A 25,685-nucleotide genomic window follows, 5' to 3' on the forward strand; every position below is an offset into this window, starting at 1 on the left:
ATTCCAGGCTTTCTCTCTACACATGGCTCTGAGATTGGCCCCCAGGTGGAGGCCTCAGGCCAGCTGCCCACAGGCCCCAGGGTCCCCGTTCTCTCCAAGCCCGGGGTCCACCTTCCGACGGCACTTACGGTGGAAACCTCCCCAGTGACCCTCTTGTGGGGTCACCCCCAGGCTCCTTGGGGCCCAATCCTTTGGGACCCCTGCTTCCTGCCCACTGGCCTCACCTCTGGGCCTCACCCTGAGCTCATCGGAGGAGGAGCGGTCTTTCTCTCTCAACAGGATTTCCTCTGGCCCAACCCCCAGGAAAACTACAGGGATAAACCCTGCTGGTGGCCGGCAGGTCCTGGGGGAGGGGTCAGCCCGAGGCCCCAGGGGGAGGGGTCGGCTGGTCTGCCAGGCCAGAGCTGGCTTTCTGTCCCTGAGCTGCCCTGGGGGGTGGTGAGGCAGGAGGAGGATCCCTACACCAGGAAGGGGCTCCGTTTCCCCAGAGGCCCCCTCAAGGGCAGGTGGTTCAGCTCAGCCCCCGAATGCCCTCTGGCCGCAGCGTGCATGACGGGGGAATGTCAGCGAGTACACCATTGGACAGGTAGCGGCAAGTCTGGACCCATTTTATATTCTCCGCACCTTGGGGTGCATGGTCCTGGGCTGCAGGAGATGAGAGCACAGCCACCTTGGGTCAGAGACCACCACCCGGTGACCCAGTGAGCCCAAAGCCAGGAATGAACTCAGGCGGGCAGCACCTGTGTGACGGTGCGGGGGACACGCACCCCCAAGGGTCTCCATGGTTCCGGCAGCACAAGGCCAGGTCTCTCCAGAAAGGAGCCCCTGGAGCCCAGCCTGGCTGGCAGCCCTGGGGAGTCCACCTGGGGTGGTGCAGGTCCTGCCTTCTGGGGTGGCTGCTGTGAGCCAGGGTGGCACCACTGTCCCAAGGCCTGTCTGGGTCAGCGTCCAGCCTGGGGTCCCTCTTGGCCTCGGAGAGCAGAAATCACGACCTCGTGCACGGGGAGGGCCCAACTGCCCAAGGTGTCGGTTGGAAGACGGAATTCTCAGGCCGCGTGGCTGTTGGGGACAGGGCCCCTGGGAGAAACTTGGTTCACAGATTCACTTTCTCAGGAGACGAGTCCCCAGTGAGCCCTGGAGACAGGGACTCGTGACTCATAGCTGTGTCTCTTGGAGGTGCCCATAACCAGCTGAGCGGCAGCCCAGCAGTCGTAAGTCCCTGGCTGGACCTACCCCTCCGTCCTTCCTGGGTGCTCCCCAGCTCAGTGGGGCACCCTGGCCCCCACAAACCATGTGGCACGAGGCCCCTCGCGTCGCCTCAGGCTGGCTTTTCTCAGGACCCTGTGAACTCAGATTTGTCCTCAAACTGTCCCCTGGCGGCTGTTCATCGAGAACACAGCCCGTGTCCACATCCTTTCTCAGAGAACACTTCCTGTGCTGTCTGATGGCGGCTGGCCTCCCACAGGACGCTCGGGGCCTTGAGAGGCAGAGTGGCCTTGGGCACACTATCTCCCAGGGCCTCAGAGGCCCAAAGGATGCCCTGGTTTGCCCAGAGCGGCTGCGTCCTGCCCTCCCCCACCCCCTACCCCATGAGCCGACATAGGCTGCTCCAAGGCCTGACCCTCCCTGTCTTCTCAGGCTCCCTGGACCTCAGACCTGGGCAGAGTGCCCCGTGCAGCCCTCCCCGCCCCGCTCTGGAGCTGGCCCAGCCCCCTCAGGACCCCAGGTATTGTCCACTGACCTGTCTTGTCCTTACCTTTGTTCTAACCCTGCACTGCCTTCGGTTTTCAATGGGCATTCCGTCTCCAAAGAGGGTCGGCTGGGCCCGCCACAGACGGGCTGTACCCCAGTGAGGGGGCATGGGGGCAAAGCCCCCCGAACCCTGCACCCGAGACCGCTTGTAATTTTCCATGAGAATCCTAGGACTTCGTGACTCCACGTGGGATCCTAAGCGGTCTCCCACACCATGGGATAGTCTTTACGAACATGACCTTAACCCCTGCCTGCAGTTTCCTTCCTCTGGTTTTGACCACGCACAGCTTTTTAAAAAAAGATTTATTTATGTATTTGGGAGAGAGAGACAGAGAGAGTGTGCACGTGAGTGTGAGCAGGGGGAGGGACAGAGGGAGAGGGAGAATCAGACTCTCCACTAAGGGCTCCGTCCCAGGACCCCGAGATCATGACCTGAGCCGAAATCAGGAGTCGGACCCTTAACCAACCGTGCCACCCAGACGCCCCCAAGTCTGGCTTTTTTAAACCCAGGAAGCATATTTGAGTCCTGAGTCGTTCAAGCATCTCTCACTTTTCCGTAGATTAGATTCCTAGCAGCAGGATTCCCAGTCAACTATTGTGCACTCTGGGGGTCTTGGCAGACACCCCCTCGGGGCTGTTGTCTTCGGTGACCTTTTAAACAATGTTTATGGGTGAATAACATCTTTCATATGCGTTTCTGGGACGAGCCTGACCCTCGTTGCTAAGTTGACTTGCGGGGTGCCTGAGCAGTTTTGCAGGCTGCCGTACCGACCCCCCCCCCCGCCCCCGCCTCCATGGGGACCCCTGCAGGGGTGGATGGAGTGGGGGGCCAGAGCTTAAGGCCTGCAAGCTGAGGGGACCCGGCATAGAGGGGTGTGCGGGCAGCAGGGAGCCAGGTGGTCACTGATCTGGCAGAGGTGGAGGGAGAGACGGGGTCTTGCAGGAGGAGGGATGACCCGCCCTCGCCCCTCCTCCAGCTGCCTCCCCAGGTGACCTCTGCCCTCTCTGGCCAAAGTATCCACTTTGGGATTTGGTTACCATGAGCCACCCTAACGTTACCTCTTCAGGTCTACTGTCCCCTTTCTGACTTTGGGGTCTCACCTCACCTTCTCCAGGAAACCCGCCCAGGCTTCTTCCACTGTCCCTGACAGCAGCCCGGCCCCATCCCAGGCTTGGAATGGATGACTATGGCCCTTGTCTTAAGCATGAAGAGGGTTTGGGGGACCAATTTGCAAGAAGGGGGTTCAACACAGGGAAAACTGTCTTCTCCAAGCACGTCAACACCCAGCCAGAGCCCTTAGCCGGAGCACAGGCCATGGGGGTCTGCGCGCCTTCGTTCATCCCCATACACATTGGGGCTTTGGGGTGCAGACCGCCCCCTGCCTCCAGAGGGGAGGGTGCCGGGTGAGGGCTGGTGGGCGAGGGCCAGACGACCCTCTGGAGGCCGTGCTTTCTGGGAGGCCTGCGGCAGAGGCTGGAAGAGAGGCCAGGGCTCAGGAGAGGTGTGAGGGTCCTTTGGGGGTCCAATGGACAGTTTTGGGGAGCCCCAGGGAGTTGAGGTGAGGGGAGCAGGAGGGGGTCCACAGGATGCCAGAGCCTTAGGGTGGCCATGGTCTCAGAGGTACCCTCTCTCAGAAGAAGAGCCCCCAGGTCAGGGCCTTGAGGGAGGTCTATCTGCAGGCATCTGGGTTACATAGGTCCAGCCCAGAGAGGGTCTGTGGGGCCTCCAGGCGGCCCCTGAGCCCAGCCTGGCAGCATCGGGGGCACCTGGAGGCTTCTTAGAAATGCAGAATCTGGCCTGTCCTGGGCCCTCTGTACCAGAAGGTGCCCCAGACCCAGGACCCTCGTCATCTCCTCATGCTGGGGAGCCTAGTGGACGGGTGGTTGGGTGTGGACGGTCGGGGGGTGGTGAGGGCTGGGGAGGGCCAGGCTGCTATGGGGCACATGACACCTCCCCCCAGCGCAGGCCAGACGCTAAAGCTTCTTTGGCGCCTCTGTCAGGTCCCTGAGCTGTAGTTGTACGGACAGTGGGAAGCAGAGTGTACAGACCGAGTGGTCACTGCCACACGATCACAGGACTCGGAATCCCAGAGTGTCTAGGGAGGGGAGCCTGGGGCCTGGTAAGGTGGGAGGGCCTTGGATGTCAGCTCCAGGTAGGAACCTCATCCCTCCCTCCTTCCCATGTCCCCTGGGGACCCCAGTAAGGTCGGGGTGACTGACTGAGGTGGGGGTCCCCTGATAGGGTTGGGTGACCTGCTGGGGGTACCTGGTAGTGTTGGGGTGACTGACTGAGGCAGGGGGCCCCAGTGCGGTCTGGCCCCTCTTGAGCAGATCTGACTGGTCCTACCCTCTGTCCCCACCCCAGGACCTGTGCTCCCAGGAGGTGCCGCTGTCCATGGTTGCTGCTCCTAGTGATGACCCTCACTGTCCCCAGTGGAGGTCCAGCTGCCTGTCGCCTACAGAGGAGCAGGAGCAGGACAATGGTGAGCAGGGTGGGCAGGGGGCTGTGGAGAGCAGGGGTCCAGGGCCTTCAAGGGCCTTCTGGGCTGTCTCTGGTCGGCACTGTCCTAGTCCCCCGGGCTTGGAGTGCACCCCGTCCCTCATTTCAGGCCCCTCGGTGTCCACTGTCTGAGCATCTGCTCTGTGCAGGGCAGGGACGCAGGGCCTAGGGCCACACCGAGGGTGCCGGGGTCTCACCTCTTCCGGGGGTGGAGACAGCTCGTTTGCACCTGACAGAAACTTCTAGAAAGGCAGGGTCTCTGGAGCCTTACCCAGTGGTCAAGGCTTGCTTTGCAGCCTTGCTCTGCCCGCCTGCGGCGACGCGAAGGGCCACAGCTGGCCATGTACCCATGAAGTCAGGGTCACAGCCCTGGGGTGCAGGTCCGGGAGGCGGGACACCCAGCGTCCCCCTTCAGCGCTGCCCTGCCTATGACCCTGGGAAGGGAGTGGCAGGTGGTCTCCCGCCCACTCTGGGGGCCCAGACCCTTGCGAGTGCTGTAAACGCAAGCATTTTGTGGTTATTTGTGGTTCCGGTGTCAGGCAAATAGCAGATTTTCAACAAACTTCTACTGAATGAAGGAAGGAGCAGAAGGATAGCCGGACAGGCGGGTCCAGCGGGCAGGGGGCGGTGCCACCTGTGAGGCCGCCTAACAGGCAGCCTGGGCCTGGCTTTCGATTTAAGCAGTGACCCTGGCTGTGGGTGTCAGCTGGAGTGGGGGGTCCCCGAGTGGGTGTGCTGGGACACACCAGTAGGCCCGAGACTGTGGGGCACGCCGTGGCTGGGAGGGCAGAGCCCGCAGGTGACGCTGCTTCCCGGCCCACGACACCTGACCCCAGGCCTGACTTTGTTTCCATTCCTGGGGGCCCCCCCCCCCGGCTTCGCTCCTGCCTTGTTTTTTCTGATCAAAGAAGTATCGATTACCTTTACAAAGTGTCAGAGCGTTTGGAAACCTCTCTCACGGTTCTCTTCGCTCCAGGCTGTATTTGGGGCCTGAGACAGGAAGCCTCTTGGCCTAGTGGGTTTGAAGGTGATTTTTACTTATGCTTGAGACCTGTTGTTAAATTTTCTTCTGAAGAGGACGAATTCCTGCCCCCTCTGGTGGGAAAATGCCCTCAATTCTCATCCTGCCCCCCTCCAGCCTGGCCTCGATGACACAAACCTCCTGTCTCTGGTGGTTTGTTTTTTTTTTTTAATTTTTTTTTAAAGATTTTATTTATTTATCTGACAGACAGAGATCACAAGTAGGCAGAGAGGCAGGCAGAGAGGGAGGAAGCAGACTCCCTGCCGAGCAGAGAGCCCGATGTGGGGCTCGATCCCAGGACCCTGGGATCATGACCTGAGCTGAAGGCAGCGGCTTTAACCCACTGAGCCACCCAGGCGCCCAATCTCTGGTGGTTTTAATTTGCGTTTCTTTAACCAGCAGCAGCAGCAGCAGCAGCATCGAGGTCCCATCTTCTCATTTCTCTGTCGGCCGGGCTCTCCTCTGGGCTTCTCTCCACCCCGTCTCCGGTCGTAGGAGAGGTCCTTATGCAGTAATAGTGACCTGCTGTACACACAGCAAAAATATTTTCTGCGTCCCCTGCGTGGCGGGCTGTGTTGACTGCGTCGTTAGCCCGAAAACTCTCTGTTTCGGTCTCTGTATCCCGCTGAGAAAGCCCTTCTCTCCTCTGGGAGAGAATATTAGAATATTAGAGAATCTCTCTAATAGCAAAGCCCAGTCTGCTCAGTACGTTTGCAGTTGTCATTTAAAAATTCCAGGATCGTCACTGCCTGCTGGTTATTCTGGTGTCACAAGTACAGTAGGGACCTAAGTTTTTATTCCAATTGATGAGCTTTGGGTCCCCGTTCTCTTGGGCTGGAGTTCGGTACTCCTGTCACGAGGCGTGTTCCCTTTGCTGGGGGGCTGGCTTCTGCAGGTGGCCAGGCCTCCTGGCTGTGTCCCAGTGCCCTGGCCCGAGAGGCGTCTGCCCTCTGCATTTCTGGCCTTCCTTCTGGCTGGCTGCTTTCCCACCGCTCTCCCGCAGACGCAGACGCAGACACACTGCTAAGACAGTCGCTCAGGCCACGTGACTGAGGGGCCCAGCCAGAGCCAGGACTGGGGGTGCAGCTTCTCTCTGGCACCCCTGACACAGGGTTGCTTCTCTGTGGTCTGCAGGTCAGCCAGGCAGGGCGATCTTGGAGGAGCCCCTGAAAGACAGACTGCTCCAGGAGGAAGCCCTCGTCGACAAAATCAGGACCATGTCTGTCTTGGAGAAGAACGTGGTGTTGGACACCATCCACCACTGCATCAAGGAGCAAACCCAGGTGGGACTCTGGGAGACCCGCTCACCCTTGCAGGACACCCCCCTCTGCCTCAGGACGGGTCCCCACAGAGGGAGACGGCTCCAAGCACATAGAGAGCTCAGCTTCGGGACCCGGAATCTGGCCGAAGGCCAGCCCAGGCTCGGGGACTCTTGCTCAGAGGCAGGGAGGAGGGGAAATCCAGCCAGTGGGGAAGAGTCTGTGCAAAGGCCCTGAGGCTGGCAAGATGGTGGCAGGAGAGGCCTGGGGAACACTCTCAGGAGATGCCAGCGGGACCAGGCCATCAGGGGCCCACCAGCCTCTGTCCTACAGGTAGGGGGTTGCCAGGGATCAAGGAGAAGTAGACATGGCCAGAATCACACTTGGAGCAAGTGCCCTAGTGGGTTGTTGGAGGGTAGCACCCCCAAATCTCTCCTTACCTTTTGGCAGTAGCTTGTCTTCCCTGCTCACCCACAGGTGACCACTATCCTTGGGGATTCCTGATGGATTTGTTGTCCAGCTCCCTGGGGTGGGGCGGGTGGGGCCCAAGCCCTGTGTTCTACCTGCAGCTCATCTGGAAGGAGGTGGCTGACACTGGCATCCAGGAGCTCCTGGCGCCCTTGAACCTGGAACTCAAGCAGCCTTTGGAGAAGGTCAGTCCTGGGTGATGCTGCCCAGGGTGTCCTTTGTGGTCTCTGAGACCCCCATGAGGCTCTGACTGTAGCGGAGCACGTGGCTGTTAAGGCCCCCCCCCCCCCGGCCCCACTCCCTACATGGGGAGTGTCATGATCCGAAGCTCTGGGCACAGGGACAGCACCCCAGGCCCAGCTGGGAAGCAAAGCCAGGTGGGGTGGGGGAGGGGCTGCGATGACCCCACGCACCTCCCCCAGTCTCACACAGGCAGTGGGCCCAGCGGCCGGGAGTGCTCCCCGACGTCTTTCACCCCTCACCCAGTGGGGGCGGCTGCCCCACGCCCTGCCGCTAGCCCAATGCCTGCTCCATCCCTCCTCCTCCCAGACATTCCTCTTCCACGTTTTTGGGCTGATCCTCAGAGAGACTACGGACCAGGAGCTAGTGAGAAGACACCTGGCGGACCTCCTGGAGCTGTCCCACCAGTCCAGCAGCCAGCGGGAGGTGGGTCTGCCACTCTCGGACCGCCGGGGGCCCTGAGTCCCCAGCACCGGCCTTGCTACTCAGGGTGCCTGACCTTTCGGCTCTCCACACCTCTGCTGTGCGACTCCCACAGCGCCCAGCACTGTGCTGGTAAACGCGGCGCCCGGCGCAGGGCCTGCCTGGTTGTGACCTTGGGACTGATGGCAGCTGTGGCCTGGCTTCATCCTGACCTGGTGGCCACAGTGGGGTGCGTGCCCTTGAGGCCCCGGGGTGGGCTCCCCGCCTGCCTTTGAAGGGCCCGTGGGAGGCGTGGGCAGGAGACGGCAGTGCACCCCACGCAGCCACATAGGGACCAACTCATGGGCTCCTCCGGCCCCACAGGGCATTGCGGCGACCATCGGCATCGCGTCCTCCTCGCACCTGCAGGCGGTGTGGGCCTTGCTGGAGCACCTGGGCCGCACCAGGTTTCTGAGGACCGCCTTCATGTCCCCAGAGTGCCCGGTAGAGTGTGCAGCTGGTGGGCAGGAGGGCCTGGGACCTGCAGATGTCTGGCGGGCACCCCGAGCTTCCGTTTGCTTGCTGGAAACGAGGGCGCTGCCCTGCCTGCCTCCCTGAGGGATCGGTGCATGGCTCTCAGACCGTCACGGTTCTTGCTGTGGCCTGGCCCTTGTGAGCCTGGCTGCTGGGGCCCCACACGTGTGATCCGGAGCCTCGGGGGTCTGACGGTTGGGGACCATGGGCTTGCCCTGACCCCAGCTTCCTCACCAGGGCACTTCCCCTGCGGGTCTGCGTGGAGCCCCTGTGTTTTGCTGGTCCTCGGCTCCTCGCCGGGAAGAGCGGATGCATGGGAGACCCTCAGAGGCCCTGGCCTGCTTGGAGAGGCGGCAGCTCCGACTGGAGGGGCGAGGGAGCTGGGGGCGTCCGGGGGAGGGCTGGCACCAGAGTGTGGGACCGACTAGCTCCCTGTCCACAGCAGCCAGACCCTGACAGGCACTGGAGGTGGGTCAGCAGCACGTGTCTGCTGTGCTACGGGCAGATGGCCCTGCACGCCCCGGAGCAGATCCTGCCCTGGGTGGACAACATCATCTCCAGGATGGTCTACTACTTCTCCTGCAGCTGCTACGTGAGCCCGGCCCTGGCTCGGGCGGCAGGGGCGTGGGGCGTCTGCGTGCGCATGGGGGCCGCCCAGCCTCTGAGCAGGCGGGTGCTCGGGCTGTGCGGGGGAGGCAGGAGGGACAAGGGACCCCCTGCTGAGCGCCCGTGACTCTGCACGGACAGGACAACATCCTGAAAACCAGCTTCCTCTCAGCGGCCATCATGCTTACGAAAGCTCTCAGGCAGGAGGATGGCACCCAGAGCTATAAATTCACTCAGATACCAGACCTTATCCAGTGCCTCCTGGTGAGCGGTGCCCACGGGGGCAGTGAGCAGGGCGCCCGGCATGGGGAGCTGGGCTGGGACTCATGGCCAAGCACCTGTTGTCTGACGCCCCCCCCACCAGCGCATCCTTCAAAAGGAGCCCAACTTCCTGGCCACCCTCTTCCGGCAGAAGGTCATATTGGTCATTGTGAAACTGAGGTAACTCTCCTTTGGGGTCTGGGAATGAAGACAGGCCAAGTCCTTTGTGGATGGGGTGGGAGTCCATGTGTGAGGAGACAGGATGTGGAAAAGGGGTCACAGTGGGTGGGAGGGGCTGGCCCCGCTGAAGCCAAGCCAGGTACCATCAGGGACTGATTTGCCTTGTTGCCTATCCAAGACAGGTTGCTAACCTTGGCACTGACCGAGCACTGACCTGGTCACTCACCAAATCCTGGCCTCAGTCACATGCTGAGCCCTGATCTTGGTCACACACTGACCCTGACCCTGGTCACACACCGAGCCCTGATCCTGGTCACACTCTGAGCCCTGACCCTGGCCACACACCCTGATCCTGGTCACACGTTGAACCCTAACACTGGTTATACTCTGGCCCCGACCTTTTCCACTGGTTGACCCCCGATCCCATTCACAGTGTTGACAATGACCGCACCACGTTTTCTCACAAATACCAATGAGCCCAAATGCCTTGGGATGGCCTCCCCCAGGCTGAATGAGCTCTGTTTTCCCTAACAGTGTCCCCCCACCAAGCCAGAGTGTAAAGAATTTCTGGAATCCAGACCCACTTCCGGAATTTTAGGTTGTGAGAGCCTCTCCCTGCTGGGAGTCTGTCTCAGCCATGGGCTCTGTGGAGAAGTCCGCAATCTCGGTCTTTCTTCCAGCAGCCTGAGGCCGAGTCTCAAACCCATGGTGAAGTCCCAGATCCTGCAGACCTGCCTGCAGACTCTGTTCGTGCTCCCGCCAGGGGAGAAGTTGAAGAGCTGCTTACCTCTGCTAGACTTGGCCCCGGACGTCATGGTGACTGCCTGCTCCCAGGGCTGCTCTCCCGTCTCTGGGTGCTGGGCTGGTTTGTCGAGCCCTTGCTGCTTGTGCGAGCGAGAAGAGCATGGGAGAGAACCCTGGCCCGGGACGGCTTTCATCCTGCTTTGCTGCAGCCTTGCCTTCACCCTGGGAAGGCCTGCGTCTTGAGGTCTGTCCCTGCAGTGGTTCTCTGGTCTCCGTGCTGCCCACTGATGTTTTGTGGCTCAGAGAGGACAAGAGCGTAAAAGCAGTCCCCAAGTGTGTGCTGCTCCTGACCGCCGAATGGTCATCTTCTGCTGCCCCACCAGTTGGGCCCAGTGTGCTGTCCCCCCAGGGGCCGGCAGAGACACACATCCACCCCATGCAAGTCCCAGGTACCCAGAGTGCGGGCCAGTGTGCTCTCCGTCCATAGGGAAGTGGAGTCCTGGTGACCCGCCTTTCGGGGTGCACCAACTGGAGGCTGGGGGATGTGGCTCCCTAGGAATCATTATTCTTTGAGGACTTTGGGTTTGGTCCCATGAAAATAAAGCAGAGCAGGCAGTGAACCGTCCAGCCAATCCCGTTCAGGGATCATGTTCCTGGTGTTGTACTAAGGAACTCTTTCCTTCAACCAAGGTCACCAAGATTTGTCTCCCAGGTTTTACCCTCAGGTCCATGACGTTTTGAGCTCTTATGGGGGGTATGATCTGGACCGGAGCTTAGCTTCTTGTGTGTGGAAACTGTTTGACCCAGGACCACCCAGAGCCCAGCCTGTGGGTGGAAAAGACCATCCCTTCTCTTCTGGGTCACCTTTGTGCCTCTAGAAAATCAACTGACCACGTGTCTGCTTTCGTTTCTGGCCTCTACTCTGGTCTGCAGATCTGTTGATGGGTTCTTTGTTTCATTTTGTTTTTTAGGATTTATTTGTTTGAGAGAGAGCAAGAGAGCGCGGGCCAGTGAGGGAGCAGGACAGGACGGGGAGGGGCAGAGGGAGACAGGGCCTTAGGCAGACTCCAGGCTGAGCCTGACCTCGGGCTTGATCGCAGGACCCGGAGAGCATGAAACCAAGGGTCGGACGCTTCCCCACCTGCGCCGCCCGGGCTCGCCTGGCTCTGTCCATCTGCTTGTGCTAAGGCTACCCTGTCCTGCCCTGGGAGCTTCGCGTAAGTTCGGAAGTGGTAGAAGTCCTCCATACTGGCTCATCTTTCTCAAAGCTGTTTCCGCGTGTCTAGGTTCTGTGTGTTTCCATCTGAATTACAGAACCAGCAGGTCGGCTTCTGCTAGACGCACACTGAGTCCGTAGCTAGATCAGCGGGAACTGGCGTCCGGAAGTCATCTTGTCTTGTAATCGAGGCGCTCGACGTGCCGACCGGTTCACTTCGGTGGTCTCTGAGGCCCTCGAGAGCTCCCCGGTTTTCCGTGTGTGATGTCTTGCACGCCTTTCGTTGGATTCTCTCCTGTGTATTTTGCATATTTTTCTGATATTGCCAGTAATATTTAAAATTTTCCTTTCCCCTTGTTCATTGCCGGTATGCAGGAATACAACTGACTTCGTTACATTGATCCTACACCTTCCCGGAGCTCTGCTGAACCACTGACGAGCCGTTTGGAGACTCTGTAGGACTATGCATGGCTTCTGGGAATAAAGGGTCTCCTTCTTTCTCTTCAGTGTGGATGCCTGCCCTATCTCCTTGGCTTCCCACACTCGCTAGAATCTTCTGCGCCGCGCGGACCGGCACGGGTGGGAGCAGACATCCTCTTGCCCTGTGTCTGATGGGGCAGCCCCCGCCTCAGCGCCCCGTGGGCCGTGGCTGCGGCCTCCTGTGAGCCCTCAGATGCTCCCTGTCGGGCTGAGGAGGTTCGCTTCTCATTCTGGTTTCCTGAGCTCATTTGCCGAGGCGGATGCTGGATGGGGTCAGACTCTTTTGCGTATCCGTGGAGATGATCGACTTTAACACATTGTGTTTTCATCCTCACTCAGTTCCGAGTACTTTCTGGTTTCTGTTTCTGTGCTGGGAGGAGTGCCTCGGGGTGCAGCCTGGGGCGGTGGTGTGCCCGCAGGGACATCTGTGGCTCCCTGGGCTCGGTCCCCTCCTGAGGCCTTGGGGGCAGATGGAACACCACAGCAGCTAGCACGGGAAGACCTGGCAGGCACAAGGGTGCTGCTCGTCCTCCCTGGGGCCCAGGGTGAGGACAGGGTCCAGCACGGATGTCACAGACATCTCCCCGAGCCCCGCAGGGAGCAGTGACCAAGCTCTCATCGGAGGCAGTTCCCGGAGCCCCTGGGGAGGGAGGGCGAGCATGTCGGCCACAGAGGCTGGTGTAACCACCCTGACGCAGGGTCACGCTCCGCCCCGTCAGGCGCTGTACAAGAAATCCATGCAGGCGCTGGACCTGCTTCTCCAGAGCTTCCTCTCCGAGAACAAGAGCATGGACGAGATGTGCTTCCTGCTGCAGGTGCGGGCTGGCGGAGCACGGGGCGCAGAACTGGCGGCTCTCGCTGCCCAGCTCAATCTGGGCCTTGGACTCTCTAAGGTCCACTCAGGGTGGTCCCTCCTATACGGGGGCGGGGCAGGCTGGCCGGTGTGCCCCACGCCGCTGACCCGAGGGCTCCGGGGGTTGTCCTCTCACAAAGGCAACGGCGGGCGTTTCAAAAGAGTTAAGGACTCTTCAAGGATCAGGTGACCTCCAATGCAGGTGTCCCTGAGGGCGGGGAGGAACAGACTCACTATGGGATGCCAGCCCTTGAACAGCCTGGAGACAGGCCCTCAAACCTCCTGGCTCCCGTCTGTCTGCCCCCCACCACCGCTGCTGCAGCCCCTGAGGCCGCTGAGGCCACCCCAGGGCTTTCTGGGTCCCGTGGTCCCAGACCTGGCCTCACCCGAGGGAGCTGGGCTTGTGGCCAGACCTGGAGGGGTGAACCATCTGGGGGCAGGACAGGCTGCGATCGCCCCACTGTGACTTGGCCCCAGCAGCCGCATCCAAGGCCAGATGTGGGTGGCGAGGGCCCATGGGCTCCCCTCCCCATCGCAGCACATGCAGCCCTGGCTGCAGTCAGACAAGAGCCACGAGCGCAAGCGGGCGGCACAGACCACCTTCCTGCTCCTCCAGTACACGGTGGACTATGTGACACTCACTGTGAGTGCCCCCCCTACCCCCGCCCTGCACCTGCGGGGAGGAGGGGAGGGGCGCGAGTGAGGGGAGGAGCAAGGACACCCCCAGGGCCCTCCTGCCTCCCTGCTGGACCCACCCCTCCCCCCCAAGTCTCGAAGTCACTATTCGCTGAGCATCCGGTGGCTAGGCATGGGGCTGGGGGATGAGACAAAGGCCCTGTGGTGCCCCCGTCCTGGGGCAGAGGTTGCGGTTCAAATAGCACAGTCCAGTAGATCTTGCTGGCAAGGCTGCCTTGGAGCAAAGACCTGGAGGGTGGGGAGAGAGACTGGGTGGCAGAGAGAGCGCATTCTGGCCCAGGGAACAAAGAGCACAGGCCAACCGAGATGCCTGGCCCGCGAGACACTGGGCCCAGGACAGAGGGATGGACAGCGGAGAGCAGGGGCGCGGGGCAAGGTGTCTGGACGCCAGGCCAGCTTCACCGCGCCGCCCCACCAGGAGGAGGCCACACCCTCCCTGCTGGGCCACCAGCTCGGCCTGCTGGTGCTGCTGTGGAGGGACAAGGACCTGGTGACTCGAAGCCACTCCCGCCAGAGCGTCTACTTGCTTCTGCAGCTTCTGATCCAGCAGAAGGGTGAGCGGGGCCCCCAGGGGACTGCGGCCGCCAGGGTCCCAGCCTCCTGACAGATGCCCCTCCTCAGGGAGCACAGAGCAGTTCATTCTTCTGAATAAGATGAAGAACTTCGAGGCAAAGGCCCGCAGGCAGTCGGAGATGAAGTGCTACAACGTGGTGAAGGTGGGCCTGCTGCGGCCGGGGGAGGGAGGGACGGCAGGTCGGCGACCCCTGGAGCCCCCCCTCCAGTTCTCTAACCTCTGTGGGGGGCTGGGCCGGACACCGCACCGTCCCGCCTGTGATCAGGAGACAGCACCCACCCCCCCACCCCCCGCCGAGTCAGGGTCTAAGGTTCTCCTTGACCTCTGCCCCGTGGCGCCCCTCGTGGCCTTTCCTCTGTGGTTCCTCGGGAGGGTAACTAGTGGGTCTGCTGGGACTGTCCCGCACTTCCCCCTCCTGCGGCGGAATCTGGCCGCTGCCCTCCCTGTGCTGGGTGTCTCCTTCCCAGGCCCGCCCTCCCCTCAAGGAAGACTTGGAGTCAAGGGTTTGGGTTCAAGTCTGAGCTCTGCCTCCAACGGCCTCCAACGGGGGTGTCTAACCCTTCCACTGCCTCGGTTTCCCTGCCTTCCATGCAAGGGTCCCTGGGCCCCACCCCAGCCTGATGGGACAGGAGCCACAATCCCTTGCTGCCTCCACACAGATGGACACCTCCCGGGAGCCCTCCCGGGGAGCAGGGTGCTCAGAAGAACTGCTGCCCTGCTGGGGTCCCTGGAAACAGCCCGGGACAGGGGTTCCCAGGCAGTTCCCAGGATGAAGCTGTGTGCTCAGGAGGAGGGAGGGAAGTGAGAGTGGGCAGGGACGAGCCGAGGGCGGTTGTCTCAGCTCGAGCCATAGGAGTGCGGTGGTGTGAAGCGCACCCCCAAAGCATCGGCTGGGCCCTTGGACTCCGAGTCAGTCCCTGGCTGTAGGCAACTCCTGGGGGGCCCTGACCTCCTGACAGAACCTCTTGCTCCCATCACCATCCCCAGAGCAACTGTCTGGAGCAGCAGCAGCCGGCAGCCGGCAGGCACCATGGAGCCAAACTGGGGAGGAGGGTCACCAACAGTCTGGTGGGGAGAGGGGTACTGGGCGGGGTCCTTTCGGGGATCCCTGCACATCTGCGTCCTGGCTCTCACTCCGCCTCGGAGTCAGAGCCGTGTCCCCTCTCCTCGCCCTACATAGGAGAGACCGGGGCTAGTGCTCCCGCGGCCCCTCACCACCCCCCACCCCGCACCCCTGCCCAGGCCTTGAACAGGAGCCTGACGGTGGCCCAGCACACGCAGCTCATCCTCACCCTCCTGGAAAGGCTGGGCAGCCACAGCCGGCCGCAGTGTGACCTGGCCTCGCAGCTGCTCCTGCTGCTCCTGGAGGACCGCGGCGTCAAGACAGAGCAGGTGCCACCCCGTGGCCTGCCCCAGGTCGGGAGTGGGTAGCCAGCCAGCTGCGCCTCCGGGGTGTCCGTGAGCCCGTGGGCGCGTACACGTGGGGCGCGTGCCACCGAGCCCCAGAGGCAGTGTGTCTGGAGGGCACCCCCAGCTCCCAGCACTGCACAGCCCAGCCTCCTCGAGGCCCCAGGGCCCTGCCCCAGGCGGTCACGGTGACACCCGCTCCCTGCTGCCCTTCCACACGCAGGTGGCCGAGATCCTGCAGGGCCTGTTCCAGGAGCTGTCCTCTGTCGTGTTCAAGGGCGTCCTGCAGACCATGATGAAGGTGGTGACGGTGTTGGGGACTCAGTACACCCAAGAGACTGTAGAGGTGATACTGTCCCTGTGTCACCCCTCCGAGAGGTAGGTCCCCTGTGCCCATGACCCTGAGGCAGACACCTGCACCTGGACCACCACACCAGACACCACACACTGTCTCTGGGCAGATCCCCGCTCCTGAGCAGGCCGCTGTGTGCATGACGCTCGCCCGACTGTCCTCTCCTTCCCAGACTCTGGAACCAAGGCCAGGGGGTTCCTGGAGCTGTCCCAGGCTGAGGAGTTAAAGGAGGCTCCAACAGTCCCAGGAAGGGGGCTTTCAGCATGGAAATGTCCCTCAGACTCAGAGAGCCCTTAGAGGCCAAACAGCAGGGGCCTTCGGAGGTCAGCTGGGTGACCTAAAGGACCTAACTGGCCCTGAGCAGCACCCCCAGCTGCCCAGGGCCCCAGGCCCACACACAGACTGCCCCACTGTCCCTTGGGGCTAGTGTTTGGTTTCTAAGCTGCACCTGGGGATGTCAGATGGGCCCGGCAGCAGGAAGCTGGAGCCTGGTACAAAGTGGGGGGCCCTGGGCTGCTGAGTAGCCCCAGTCAGAGCACCCCTGAGTGGTCTGTGTGTGTGGCCTAAAGTCTGAGGGGCACTGGGGGACCAGGGTGGCCCCGAGATCCTCTTGGGGAGCACCAGGCCATCACAGGGCCACAGTCCCTTCAATAGGGAGCAGGGCTCCCAGGCGTGCAGCTCCATGAGCCCAGGGAGACACACCCAGTGTGGTGCCCCTTTGCCCAGTCCATCTAATCGTAGGCGCCTGAGGGCTAAGCCCCATATCCCCAGGGAGGAAGCAAGCTGGGGAAGGTCACTTGGCAAGGGACGGCAGCACAGTGGGAACGAGCTCTAACGTTAGGGAAAGCTAGCCTGGACGGCGGGCTCTGAGCGGGGGTGGGGGGGAGAGCTCACTGGCCGTTAGGACACAGCCTCCTGGGCTCCCCAAGGGAAGGGCTCCCCGCTCCCGACGGGCCCAATCGTCTCCACTCCCACATGGCGAGCAGGTCACCCTGCCGTCCCGAGGGTCGCATCCCACCGGCCCCTCCACCCTGGCGGGACTGGGCTCCCTGCCTCCCCAGACAGGTCCTACCACTGTGGAAGGCCCTGGCTGGCAGCTCGCGGCTGGCTCGAAGGGTGCTCACCCTGCTCTACGCGAAGCTGAAGCTGCGGCCCGCTGGGGAACTCCTCAGGCTCAGCCAGCCGGAGGAGCTCATCTCCCTGCTGGTGAGCCTCCTGTCCCCACCCCCACCCCCACCCCAGTATGCCCCCAGCGCTCCCCCTTGCAGCAGCGTTGTCATCGGAGGGGGTGCCCTGTGGGATCCCCGGGTGACCCGGCCGAGGAGGGTCTCAGCAGGAGCCGCCGAGGACCCTCGATGCTGAACCCCGCATGGACCTCCCAGCCCCCACCAGGCACAGGCAGCAGGGGCCCAGGTGGGGGTGGGGTGGGGTGTCAGCCGCTCCGCTGGCCCTGGTGAGGGTGTCGCCTACCCGAGTCCGGCTCTGTCGCCTGCTGCAGGCCCTGGGCACCATTTACGAGCTCCTGTACACCCGGGAGTACAAGGCCACCGTGCGCTGGGCCTTCGCGGGCATCCTCGTGGGCCTGCTCACCCAGCTGCGCTACCTGTTCGAGCTGGGCGCGGCGGACGGCATCTCGGACTACGAGGAGGACGTCCTGGAGGTGCGGCCCCTCAGCCCCTGCAGGTGAGACCTCTAATGCGGCCTTGGGGCCCAGCCCCGCACCCCCGGGCCCCAGGACATCCTTCCATGCACCCGTGGAAGGCCCTGGTGGGCCTCAGGCCCGGAGCTAAGTGCTGGGGACCCAGAAAGGGGTGAACTCCGGCCCCGGCTGGAGGCTCGCAGTCCAGGGAGCAGGGGCCCAGCAGCCCAGGGAGCAGGGGCCCAGCAGCCCAAAGCCGGCAGGAGCAGGAATCCCGAGACACAGCTTGGAAGGGGGCCGCTCCCCTGGGAGAGGGAGGACGCAGCCAAGGAGACCCCAGCCCGGAGCCCTGACTCACCTCCTCTGAACACCCCACGTGCCCCTAGGACCTGCCTGGAGGCCCTGAAGGGTCTCTTCTGGACCACCAGCTACTGGGAGGTGTTTGCCCACCTCAAGCTGCTGCAAGGCTGGGAGCTCTTTGAGCATCTAGAAACCTACACCGAGGGAGTGACCCTCTTGGCTAGGTGGGTGCGAGCCTGGAGGACCCGGCCCAGACGGCATCCCTCATGGGGCCCCCCTGCACCCCACCCTGGGACCTGTCCCCTAGACTCTGTTGCCTGGGCTGTGTCTCTGACTGAGCAAGGTCGAGGGGATTGGGGGAACCCCTGGCCAAGGATGAAGACCTTGGGGCCCCTGTGTCTGCCTCTCCAGGGCCATGGCCCACTATGACTGTGAGGTCAAGGCTGTCCTGGGGCAGGCAGTCATCTCCCTGAAGAGCTCCGAGGAACGGGACAACATCGTGGCCATTCTCATCATCACGGAGGTCAGCCCCTCCTTGGCTCTGCCCTGCCCCTGCTCCTGGCCTCTGTCCTCTGGCCCTTAAGAAATTCTGAGAATCGGACTTCCTCTGGGACCCTCCGATATGGGGACTTCCTAACTTCTGCTTTCTGCATCTGACCCGCTTGCTGCCTGGAAATGCTTCCTTAAGCCCAAGCCCACAACCTTCCATGGGCTACAGGCTGTCGGTCCCAGGCAGCTGACGGTGCCCACACCGCTCAGTTTCTCAACAGCCAAGACCTCACCCAGTACGTGTCCCGGAGGACCATGGACAGTGTCCTGAGCCTGGGCCTCAACCACCCCAACCAGCTGGTGCGAGCCATGAGCCTGAAGGGCCTCAGCAGCACGCTCATGCACCCCAAGAAGGTGAGACGAGGGTCTGCCTGCTCCTAGGCCAGGAGGACTGCAGGGAGGAGGCATTTGAGAAGAGTCCCCTCTGATGGTCCCACTGGACGGGGCAGGCGGGGAAGTCAAGTCAGGCCAAGGCAGGAGAGGGTGGGAATTTTAGGAAACCCCGCTGTATTGCCTAGGGTTGGGGCTCCTAGGGTTTCTGGAATGGAGTGGGCTGGGGGGCTGGGACTCTGGCTTCCTCACCTGACAGCCACACTAGCTGGGTGTTCCCGCGAGGGCCAGGGCTCAGTCCCCTGCTGCCTGTGACAGGGAGGCGGGGCGGGCAGAGACCCTCGGGCTCCATCAGGGAGGCGGGCGGGGTGGGGGCAGGTGCAGAAGGCAGCGGGACACTCCGGAGGGAGCAGGCGGCCGGGGAATGGCTTTGTCCCCCCCCTGCCCCACAGGTGGTGCTGCTCCGTGGGCGGCTGGCTGGGCTGCTGGACCGTTTCGGGAAGCCGGAGCCCAAGGACCTCATGGGCCTGATGGAGATCCTGGGTGACATCCTGCACCACCTGGGGACTCAGGGCGTCGGCGCTGCCAGCCTCAAGATGGCCCAGCACCTGTTGCCGCTGTTCGAGGATGTGAGGGCGGGGCGGCGGCGCAGCCAGTCGGAGCAGCCGAAGCCGCTCCCCCGCCCCCACCCCGGGGCTTGTGGGTGGAGTCTTCTGGAGCCCTGCGGGAACGGCCCACAGTGTGGAAGTTTCTGGGAGGCCTCTGGGCTGCCTGCATGTGACCCTGCCCAAGCCACATGCTCCTCCACCGGGAGGCTGGGCACCAGAGCGGGGAAGGGGGATGGGGGGTTTGGGGGACGGGGCAGGAGCGGCCCTGATCTGGGGGATTCCTAGTGCAGCCCAGGAGCTGATGGCTGGAGCTGCAGGAGGGGCGAGGCCGGGAGGGGCCACAGGGCCCGGTGGGCAGGTGTCTAGCGGCAAGCGAGTTGCGGTCACTGAGGCTGGCTAAGGCCGTGGAGGCCCCAGGATGACCCGAAGCCCGAAGGGACCCCATCCGGCCAGGGTCCCAGAGCTAGACCGCCCCAGGTCTGGCCGCAGGGCCCATGCCCCAGCTCCGACCCGGCAGGCCCCGCAGAGAACCTGTGGAACAGCGGAGTGAATCCTTGGGGACAAGAAGCCAACGCAACAGGAGGGCTGCAGCCACTGGAGGGGGTGGCGGGAGGAGCGGGGACTCGCTGGAGAGAAGGCAGCTCTACGGGTGGGACAGGCCCGAGTGTCAGTGCGGCGAGGTCCGAGCAGTGAGCTGGAGAGGGCGGGCGTGAGGGCCCAGGCCGCCGCCGCACGTCTGGGGCCAGAGCAGAAGGTGGGAGAGGGGGCACGTGGGGGGCGGGCTGCTGGCTGCTGAGGGCTCCCCGCGTCCCGCAGGAGCAGGCCCCCGTGCGGGGAGGAGCCATCTCGCTGTTCGGAGACGTGCTCCACAGCGGCGGCATGAAGTACCGGCCGGAGCTCAAGACCTTCGCCTTTCAGGCCCTGGTGCCGCTGCTCTTCCACCTGGCAGACCCCTGCCCCGACGTGGCCATGGTGAGCGCCCGGCCTCGCGCCCGCACAGGCAAGCGGCCCCAATGACCGGCTGTCCAGGCGGGGCCTCCAATCACCTAACACCTTGGCTCGGACCCCCTCACCCCTACCCAGGCAGGCCTGCCCGCTGCCCCCTCCCCGGTCGCTCCCGAGCCCGCAGGAAACTGCTTCTTTCCACAGAGGGGCTTCCTTCAGTTCCAGGCCATCCCCCCCGGGAGCCAACCCTCTGGACCCTTCTCTGGTGGCCTGACCGGGAGAGGAGACCCTCCCGCCAGAGAGAGGGCCTGGCGCCAGGTGGCTGCTGAGAAAGCAGTGTAGCGGGGGTGGACGGGAGACGAGGAGAAGCAGCAGTGTGGCCCGCCCGGTGGGAGGTGGAGGGGTACAGGTGGGCATTGGGAGGAGAGTGTCAGGGTAAGCCGGAGAGGCTGCCTGGGGGAGGCGGGCTTATAAAGCCTGGGAAGCTGCAGTCTTAGGATAAGGTGCCCAGAGGCAAGAAGCCTCCTGGCGAAGGAGCCAGCAGACAACAGGACGAGGGGCAGTGCCGGGCTGGCCTGTGATCAGGGCCTCCTTGTTGTTGGGGGATGCTCAGTCTCCTGCGGACATAGTGTGAGCACGTGGCAGGTACACTTAGGAGGAAACTGAGGCTTTGCTTAAAGACTGGGTGGGCCAGTGCCCCCTCAACTCAGCAAGGCAGGGAGAGGCCCGCTTGGGAACAGGCCTGTCTTAGTTCAGGCCGCTGTGGGGTTTAGGATGGGGTAGGGCTGGTCCCCTCTGAGGGTCTCTCTCCTGGGTATGTAGACCACGTCTTCTCCCTGTGTCCTCACATGGTCGTCCCCTTGTGTGTGTGTCCAAGTTTGTCCTTATAACGACACAGGTCAGGCTACCCTAGGGCCACCCAGGAACCCTGTGACCTGAATCATCTCCGTAGAGACCCCACAGCCCGAGGTCGTGAGGGTTATCTCGAGAGACAGGGCTCTGCCCATCACAGGGACACAGAGACTTTTTAGCGGGTTCTAGGACTACAGGCTGTGGCTATTGGGTGCTGGTGAGTGAGGGGCCGGTCTTCCTTTCCTGGAAGCCTGTCCCCCAGCCCTTGAGAGAACCCCTCAAGGTCAGGAAGTAAGCCAGGGTGGCCAGAGTGACCATTGGCCTCTTGAGTTTTCCTGTGAATTACAGTGGAACAACCATGGGGTGTACGGGTGGGTAAAGACACTACTGTGCGGCGCCCCCCCCCCCCGGGTGCAGCCCCTCCAGGGCATGGGCACAGCTGTGAGTGGGGCCCTTATGGGGCTGGGACCCTCAGGGTCTCCGGGCCAGCGTGGCTGCAGAAGGCCAGCCGGTTGGGGCGTAGCCGAGAGGGCACTGACGAGGGGAAGCCTGAGGCCGTCTCTCCCCGCGGCGGCCCAGAACACCAAGCTCACCTTCCTGCGCTGCGCCATTCTGCTCAAGTGGGAGTTTCGGAAGGAGCTGTTCGGGAAGCTGGCATGGGGCCACGGCCTGGGCGCCGAGAACGACATCTTCATCTACATGGTAAGACGCCAGCGCCCAGACGCAAGGAGGCCAGGGAGACAGATGGGGGCCGTGCACCCTCGGGGGCCTCTGGGAATGGGCTTAGGCCCGGCACCCTCTCAGGGGCACCTGGACAGGGCGGACTAGGCACTGAAAGCCGTGGGGGGCCTCTGACTCAGTCCCGTGGGCGTGAACCGAGGGCTGGCTCCCTGGGGGTGCGGCAGAGCCCACGGCTGCAGGTGAGAGGGCCTTCGAGGGTCGGCCCCTACTGACACCCCCAGCACAGACCTGGGGAGGGCCCCGTCTCCCCCAGAACCCAGGACTCCCCCTCACGCCAGACATCGCTGGGCCCACATCTCCTGCTGAGGAGGGCGGGAAGGAGCTGGACGTGCATGGGGTGCGTGAACAAGAAACCGCAGCTCTGATTTCTAGCAGTTGGCTTGTTTCTCAGTTGGCCCCGGGGACCCCTCCCTGCTGCTTGGGGACCACAGTCCAGGCTTCTCCTGGGCTGGGCAGCAGGCAGGCTGTCTCACCTGGCTCCCGTGGGATCTGGTGGAGGTGTGGGGGTCCGGGGGTCCTACTGAGTCTGGGAGATGGTGCATGTTTCCTGGATGGGGGGAGGCCGGCAGTCTGGGGGCGAAGGTCCCCAGAGAGAGGGAGGACGGGCTCCTCAGCATCCGGAGGGCAGTGTCTCCCGTGGGCGCCGCCTCACTGGGGGGCCGGTGGGGCTCGGTGGGGCCGAGGGGAGGAGCCCTCCGCCCAGCGGGTGCGGTGTTGTAGGTTGTGTGCTCGGATGCGTGTGAACGATGAGCCGTTTGCGCGCTCCAGGGTGGGAACTCGATGAGTTACTTGTGTTTTTGCCCAGTTTATGACTTTGTGACTTTGCTCCCCATGTCTCTGGTCGTGCGGTTTTGAGTTTTGCATAGAAGGTGCGTTACTTGGCCGCGGTTTGCATTTGGGTGTGGTGCAGGAACCCCTCGCTGCTCGGGGACGGCGCTGGTGCCGGGAGCAGCCAGGAGCTATATCTGCAGCGGGGATGGAGGGGCGGGTTGGCTGTGCCCCCCCATCTAGCGCAGGGCCGGGCTCCCTGCCTGGGGCCCATGCTGGTGACCCTCTGCGTGCCACGGTTCCTCCACGTGGCCCCACGCTGTCTTCTCTCCACCTCTGCTCTCCACGCCCGCCTCTGCCCCACCCTCAGCACCCCTGCTGGCGCCAATCCTCCTGCTGCCTCCACTGGTCTGGCCTGGCCGTGGTTCCTGCGTCTGGCTCTCTTCTGGTGAGCTCCAGGTGTCCCCAGAGGTTATGGTCACCCACTGGGCTATTACCTGCTCCAAGGGGCCCCGTCCCTGGAATTTCGGCATCAAGTCTTATTATGGGTGCTTTCTGCCCGTGGCCCATGGTCTCTTTCCTGCTCTTGTACCCTGTCATTCCGGATTGCGGGTCCTTCTCTGTGTGCGCCCCATTCCAGAGTCCTTCGTACTGTCCCACTGGTAGGACCTGGGACGGATTTGACGTCTCGGCTCTGAGCTGCCCCGTTTGTGTGGTATCTGTGCGGCTCCCGGTCCTCACACGCGTCTGTGTCGTGTTGCCACTGCTCAGTTCAGGTCTCTTCTCCTGCTCCTCACTCAGGCCGTGAGAGGCAGAGCCCCTGTCGGCTTCCCTCTGCCTCCCCTCGGAGCCTCCATGGCCTAGACTGCAGCGGCATGTGCGATGCCTGGTGTGTGGGGTGCCCCCCCATGGACACGGCGCCCGTGGGGGCTTCCGGTTCTGGTTCCATCCCACCCATGTCCGCCCCGGGGGACCCCTGTCTCGCGCGTGGCGGAAGAGATGTAGAGATCGTGTGGAAGCCCGATACCCACTTTCCGAGTCTTACCGATTGCTGAGCCACGCGTCTCCTACAACATCCCACGGTTACTAAGTTGCGTTACTAAGTTGTTAAGTTACTAAGTTGCAGTCGTGAATCCCACAGAGTCCGTTTCTCCGTGTATTTCAGCAGCTACAGACTTCTTGAGACGCGTGTGAGCCTTCGCCACTGGCCTCGGTGGGACTGTGGGGTCCCGGGGCGGCTCAGGTGTTGGGGGAGCGACAGGGTCCCCACTGCCTTCCACTCCGCAGCCCTGCCTTCCTGCTCTTCCCCACGGAGACATCACTGGGTTTGCAGGGTTCCCCACGTCCACACTTTGCAGGAGTTGTGGGGTTTTGCCCAAGAGGAAGAAATGTCATCTCGGGCCGGCCGGGTCTGGGGACATGGTTGTCCCTGGAGTGTGGCTGGGTGGCGCAACCAGGCTTGCTGGTGGCCAGAGCTCTGTCGGCGAGGATATGTCATCTGTCACGCCTGGCCTGGGCAGCTGGGCTGTGTGTGTCTCCTGGTGCACCCCCTCAGGGGTGGCGCCTGTCCTGGGCCAGGTCCCCCCTGTGTGGAAGAGCAGCTGCCCACCCTGGGGTGCTCACAGCCCGTGCCCGGGAGAATGTGCGAGGCTGGTGGTGAGGCCGGGCCCCAGCCTAGAGCCCAGGATCTCAGCAGATCTCGCTACCTGCTCGTGGCTCTGACCCACCCTGAGGCCCTCGCTGGCACTCCGCTGGGAGGGGCACAGGTGGCCTCTGGAGGATGTTCAGGACAGTGTTGGGCGGTGGGGACCACAGGGAATGTTCCAGACTCCTTGACACGGGCTCCCACTCGAGGTGGGTAGGAGTAGGAGCTGTTGCCCCAGAGCTGGGCCCTGCCAGCCCCTCTCCCCGCTCCCCTGCAGGAACCAGGTCCCCGGGCCTGGACCCAGACTAGGGTAGGGCCCTTGTCCTTCCAGGCCTGGGACTGCTGGGCTGGCTGGGGCCTCAGGCCGAGCCAGGTCCCAGAGGCGGGGTAGCCATGGGCGCCCTTGTTCCCGTCCCCCTCCCCCCCCCCCCAGGTGGAGAGCAACTTCGGCAGCTATCACCAGTTCCTCATGCAGGCCCTGCACTACCTCGCCAGCCCCCACAGAAACCTGAGGCGGACGGCCATGAAGTTCATCGGTACGTGCCGGCCTGCGGCCCCCCGCCCCCGCCATGCTGCCTGCCAGCACCCCCCCACCGCCCACTGCTGGGGCTGCCACACTGCGGGGTGCGCTCCTGTACCCCGGGGGGGGCAGCCCCGGAGGAGGTGGGGATGCTGGTCCCATCAGCCACGAACTGACCTCCCGTCCCTGCCAAGCCAGCCTCCCTCAGGCCCCAGAGGCGCCCGTGCATCCCCCGCCTTCCCTCTCTGCCCCAGGGGGCCTCCTGCACGACTACTTCACTGACCTCTGCTTTTCCCTGAAGAAGGGCGACCTGAATGTCCTCAGGAAACGTGAGCCCTGAGGGCTGAGGACTTGGCACCTCTTTGTCTCCTGACTCCTAAGAAGGGCCCTCAACCAGCCTGTCCCAATGGCGGGCCACCATCTTGTCCTTGAAATTCCATTCCAGGACAGGGCTGTGACCCCCACACCCCACATGGGCTCCCGGGACAGGGCTGGGTCTCTCCACATCCCACATGGGTTCTCAGGACAGGGCAGTGCCCCCCATACCCCGCATGTTTACCTGGGACAGGGCCGGGTCTCCCCCACACCCCGCGTGGTTTCCTGGGACAGAGCAGTGCCCCCCACCCTGCCCTACCCCACCCTGGGGGACTGTGCAGCAGCTGGGGGTCTCTGCCGCAGATGTGGAGGTCCTGAGGCAGGACCCAGACTCCATGAGCCGCAGATTCTACCACAGCGTTTTGGAAGACATCAGTGAACTCTCCCAGTTCGTGACTCACTGAGCCCTGGCCGTTGGCCTTGCTCCCGGCATATGCTGTGTTATTTCTCTATTAAATGCGACAGAGTTCCCCTTGGCCTCCCCGGGCTCTCCCTGCCCTGGACCCTCCCGCCACCGCTCCTCTGTGAGGCTAGGGCACCTCCTCTCCAGACCCACACACTCAGGACACGGGTCCTCAGCCCCTCTGCGGCCGCATGAGCCGAAACCTCACCTGCTGGTGCAGAGCCCAGAGCCCTGGAGGTCGGCCCGGGCACCCCCCGCCCTCCCAGTGCTTCCCAGACCCAGTGACTCCCGACTCCCCAGCTTCTGAAACCCACCCATGTGCCTGGCCTGATCTAGCTCCCCCACCCCCATCGTGGCCTCTCCTCCGGCCTCTCCTCCTGCCCCATCCGTGGCCCTGAGGCCCAGTGCCCCCCTCCCTGTGCTGCCCGGCCTGATGCCTCCTCCTGCTTTCCTCCCCGTCCCTCC

General features: G+C 63.2%; 1 protein-coding gene across 8 annotated transcripts; it reads left to right on the plus strand.

Annotated features, from left to right (window-relative positions):
- Positions 1 to 382: 382 nt before the first annotated feature.
- On the plus strand, positions 383 to 25,286 carry LOC125098969 (maestro heat-like repeat family member 5). 8 transcript variants are annotated; one of them, XM_047728269.1, is made up of 30 exons: positions 1,072 to 1,211; positions 1,639 to 1,726; positions 2,313 to 2,423; positions 2,868 to 4,039; positions 4,083 to 4,235; positions 6,408 to 6,556; positions 7,102 to 7,185; positions 7,550 to 7,666; positions 8,027 to 8,146; positions 8,619 to 8,768; positions 8,924 to 9,046; positions 9,147 to 9,223; positions 9,904 to 10,039; positions 12,383 to 12,478; positions 13,055 to 13,159; positions 13,631 to 13,766; positions 13,834 to 13,928; positions 15,029 to 15,178; positions 15,417 to 15,571; positions 16,607 to 16,751; positions 17,044 to 17,228; positions 17,571 to 17,708; positions 17,896 to 18,007; positions 18,244 to 18,387; positions 18,816 to 18,992; positions 19,788 to 19,943; positions 21,348 to 21,470; positions 24,356 to 24,458; positions 24,697 to 24,771; positions 25,121 to 25,286. In XM_047728269.1, exons 5-30 carry the CDS (start codon positions 4,148 to 4,150, stop codon positions 25,219 to 25,221), a joined length of 3,240 nt encoding a protein of 1,079 aa, XP_047584225.1. In that variant the 5' UTR covers positions 1,072 to 1,211; positions 1,639 to 1,726; positions 2,313 to 2,423; positions 2,868 to 4,039; positions 4,083 to 4,147; the 3' UTR covers positions 25,222 to 25,286. The 8 variants fall into 8 exon arrangements, with proteins under 8 accessions (XP_047584222.1, XP_047584225.1, XP_047584224.1 ...); XM_047728266.1 differs by lacking the exons at positions 2,313 to 2,423; positions 2,868 to 4,039 and adding an exon at positions 383 to 586 and having other exon boundaries at positions 1,114 to 1,211; positions 4,118 to 4,235; XM_047728268.1 differs by having other exon boundaries at positions 2,313 to 4,039.
- The last annotated feature ends 399 nt before the right edge of the window (positions 25,287 to 25,685 follow it).

The sequence above is a fragment of the Lutra lutra genome, chromosome 4 (genome assembly GCF_902655055.1).
Source record: "Lutra lutra chromosome 4, mLutLut1.2, whole genome shotgun sequence".
NCBI classification, from domain to species: Eukaryota; Metazoa; Chordata; class Mammalia; order Carnivora; family Mustelidae; genus Lutra; species Lutra lutra.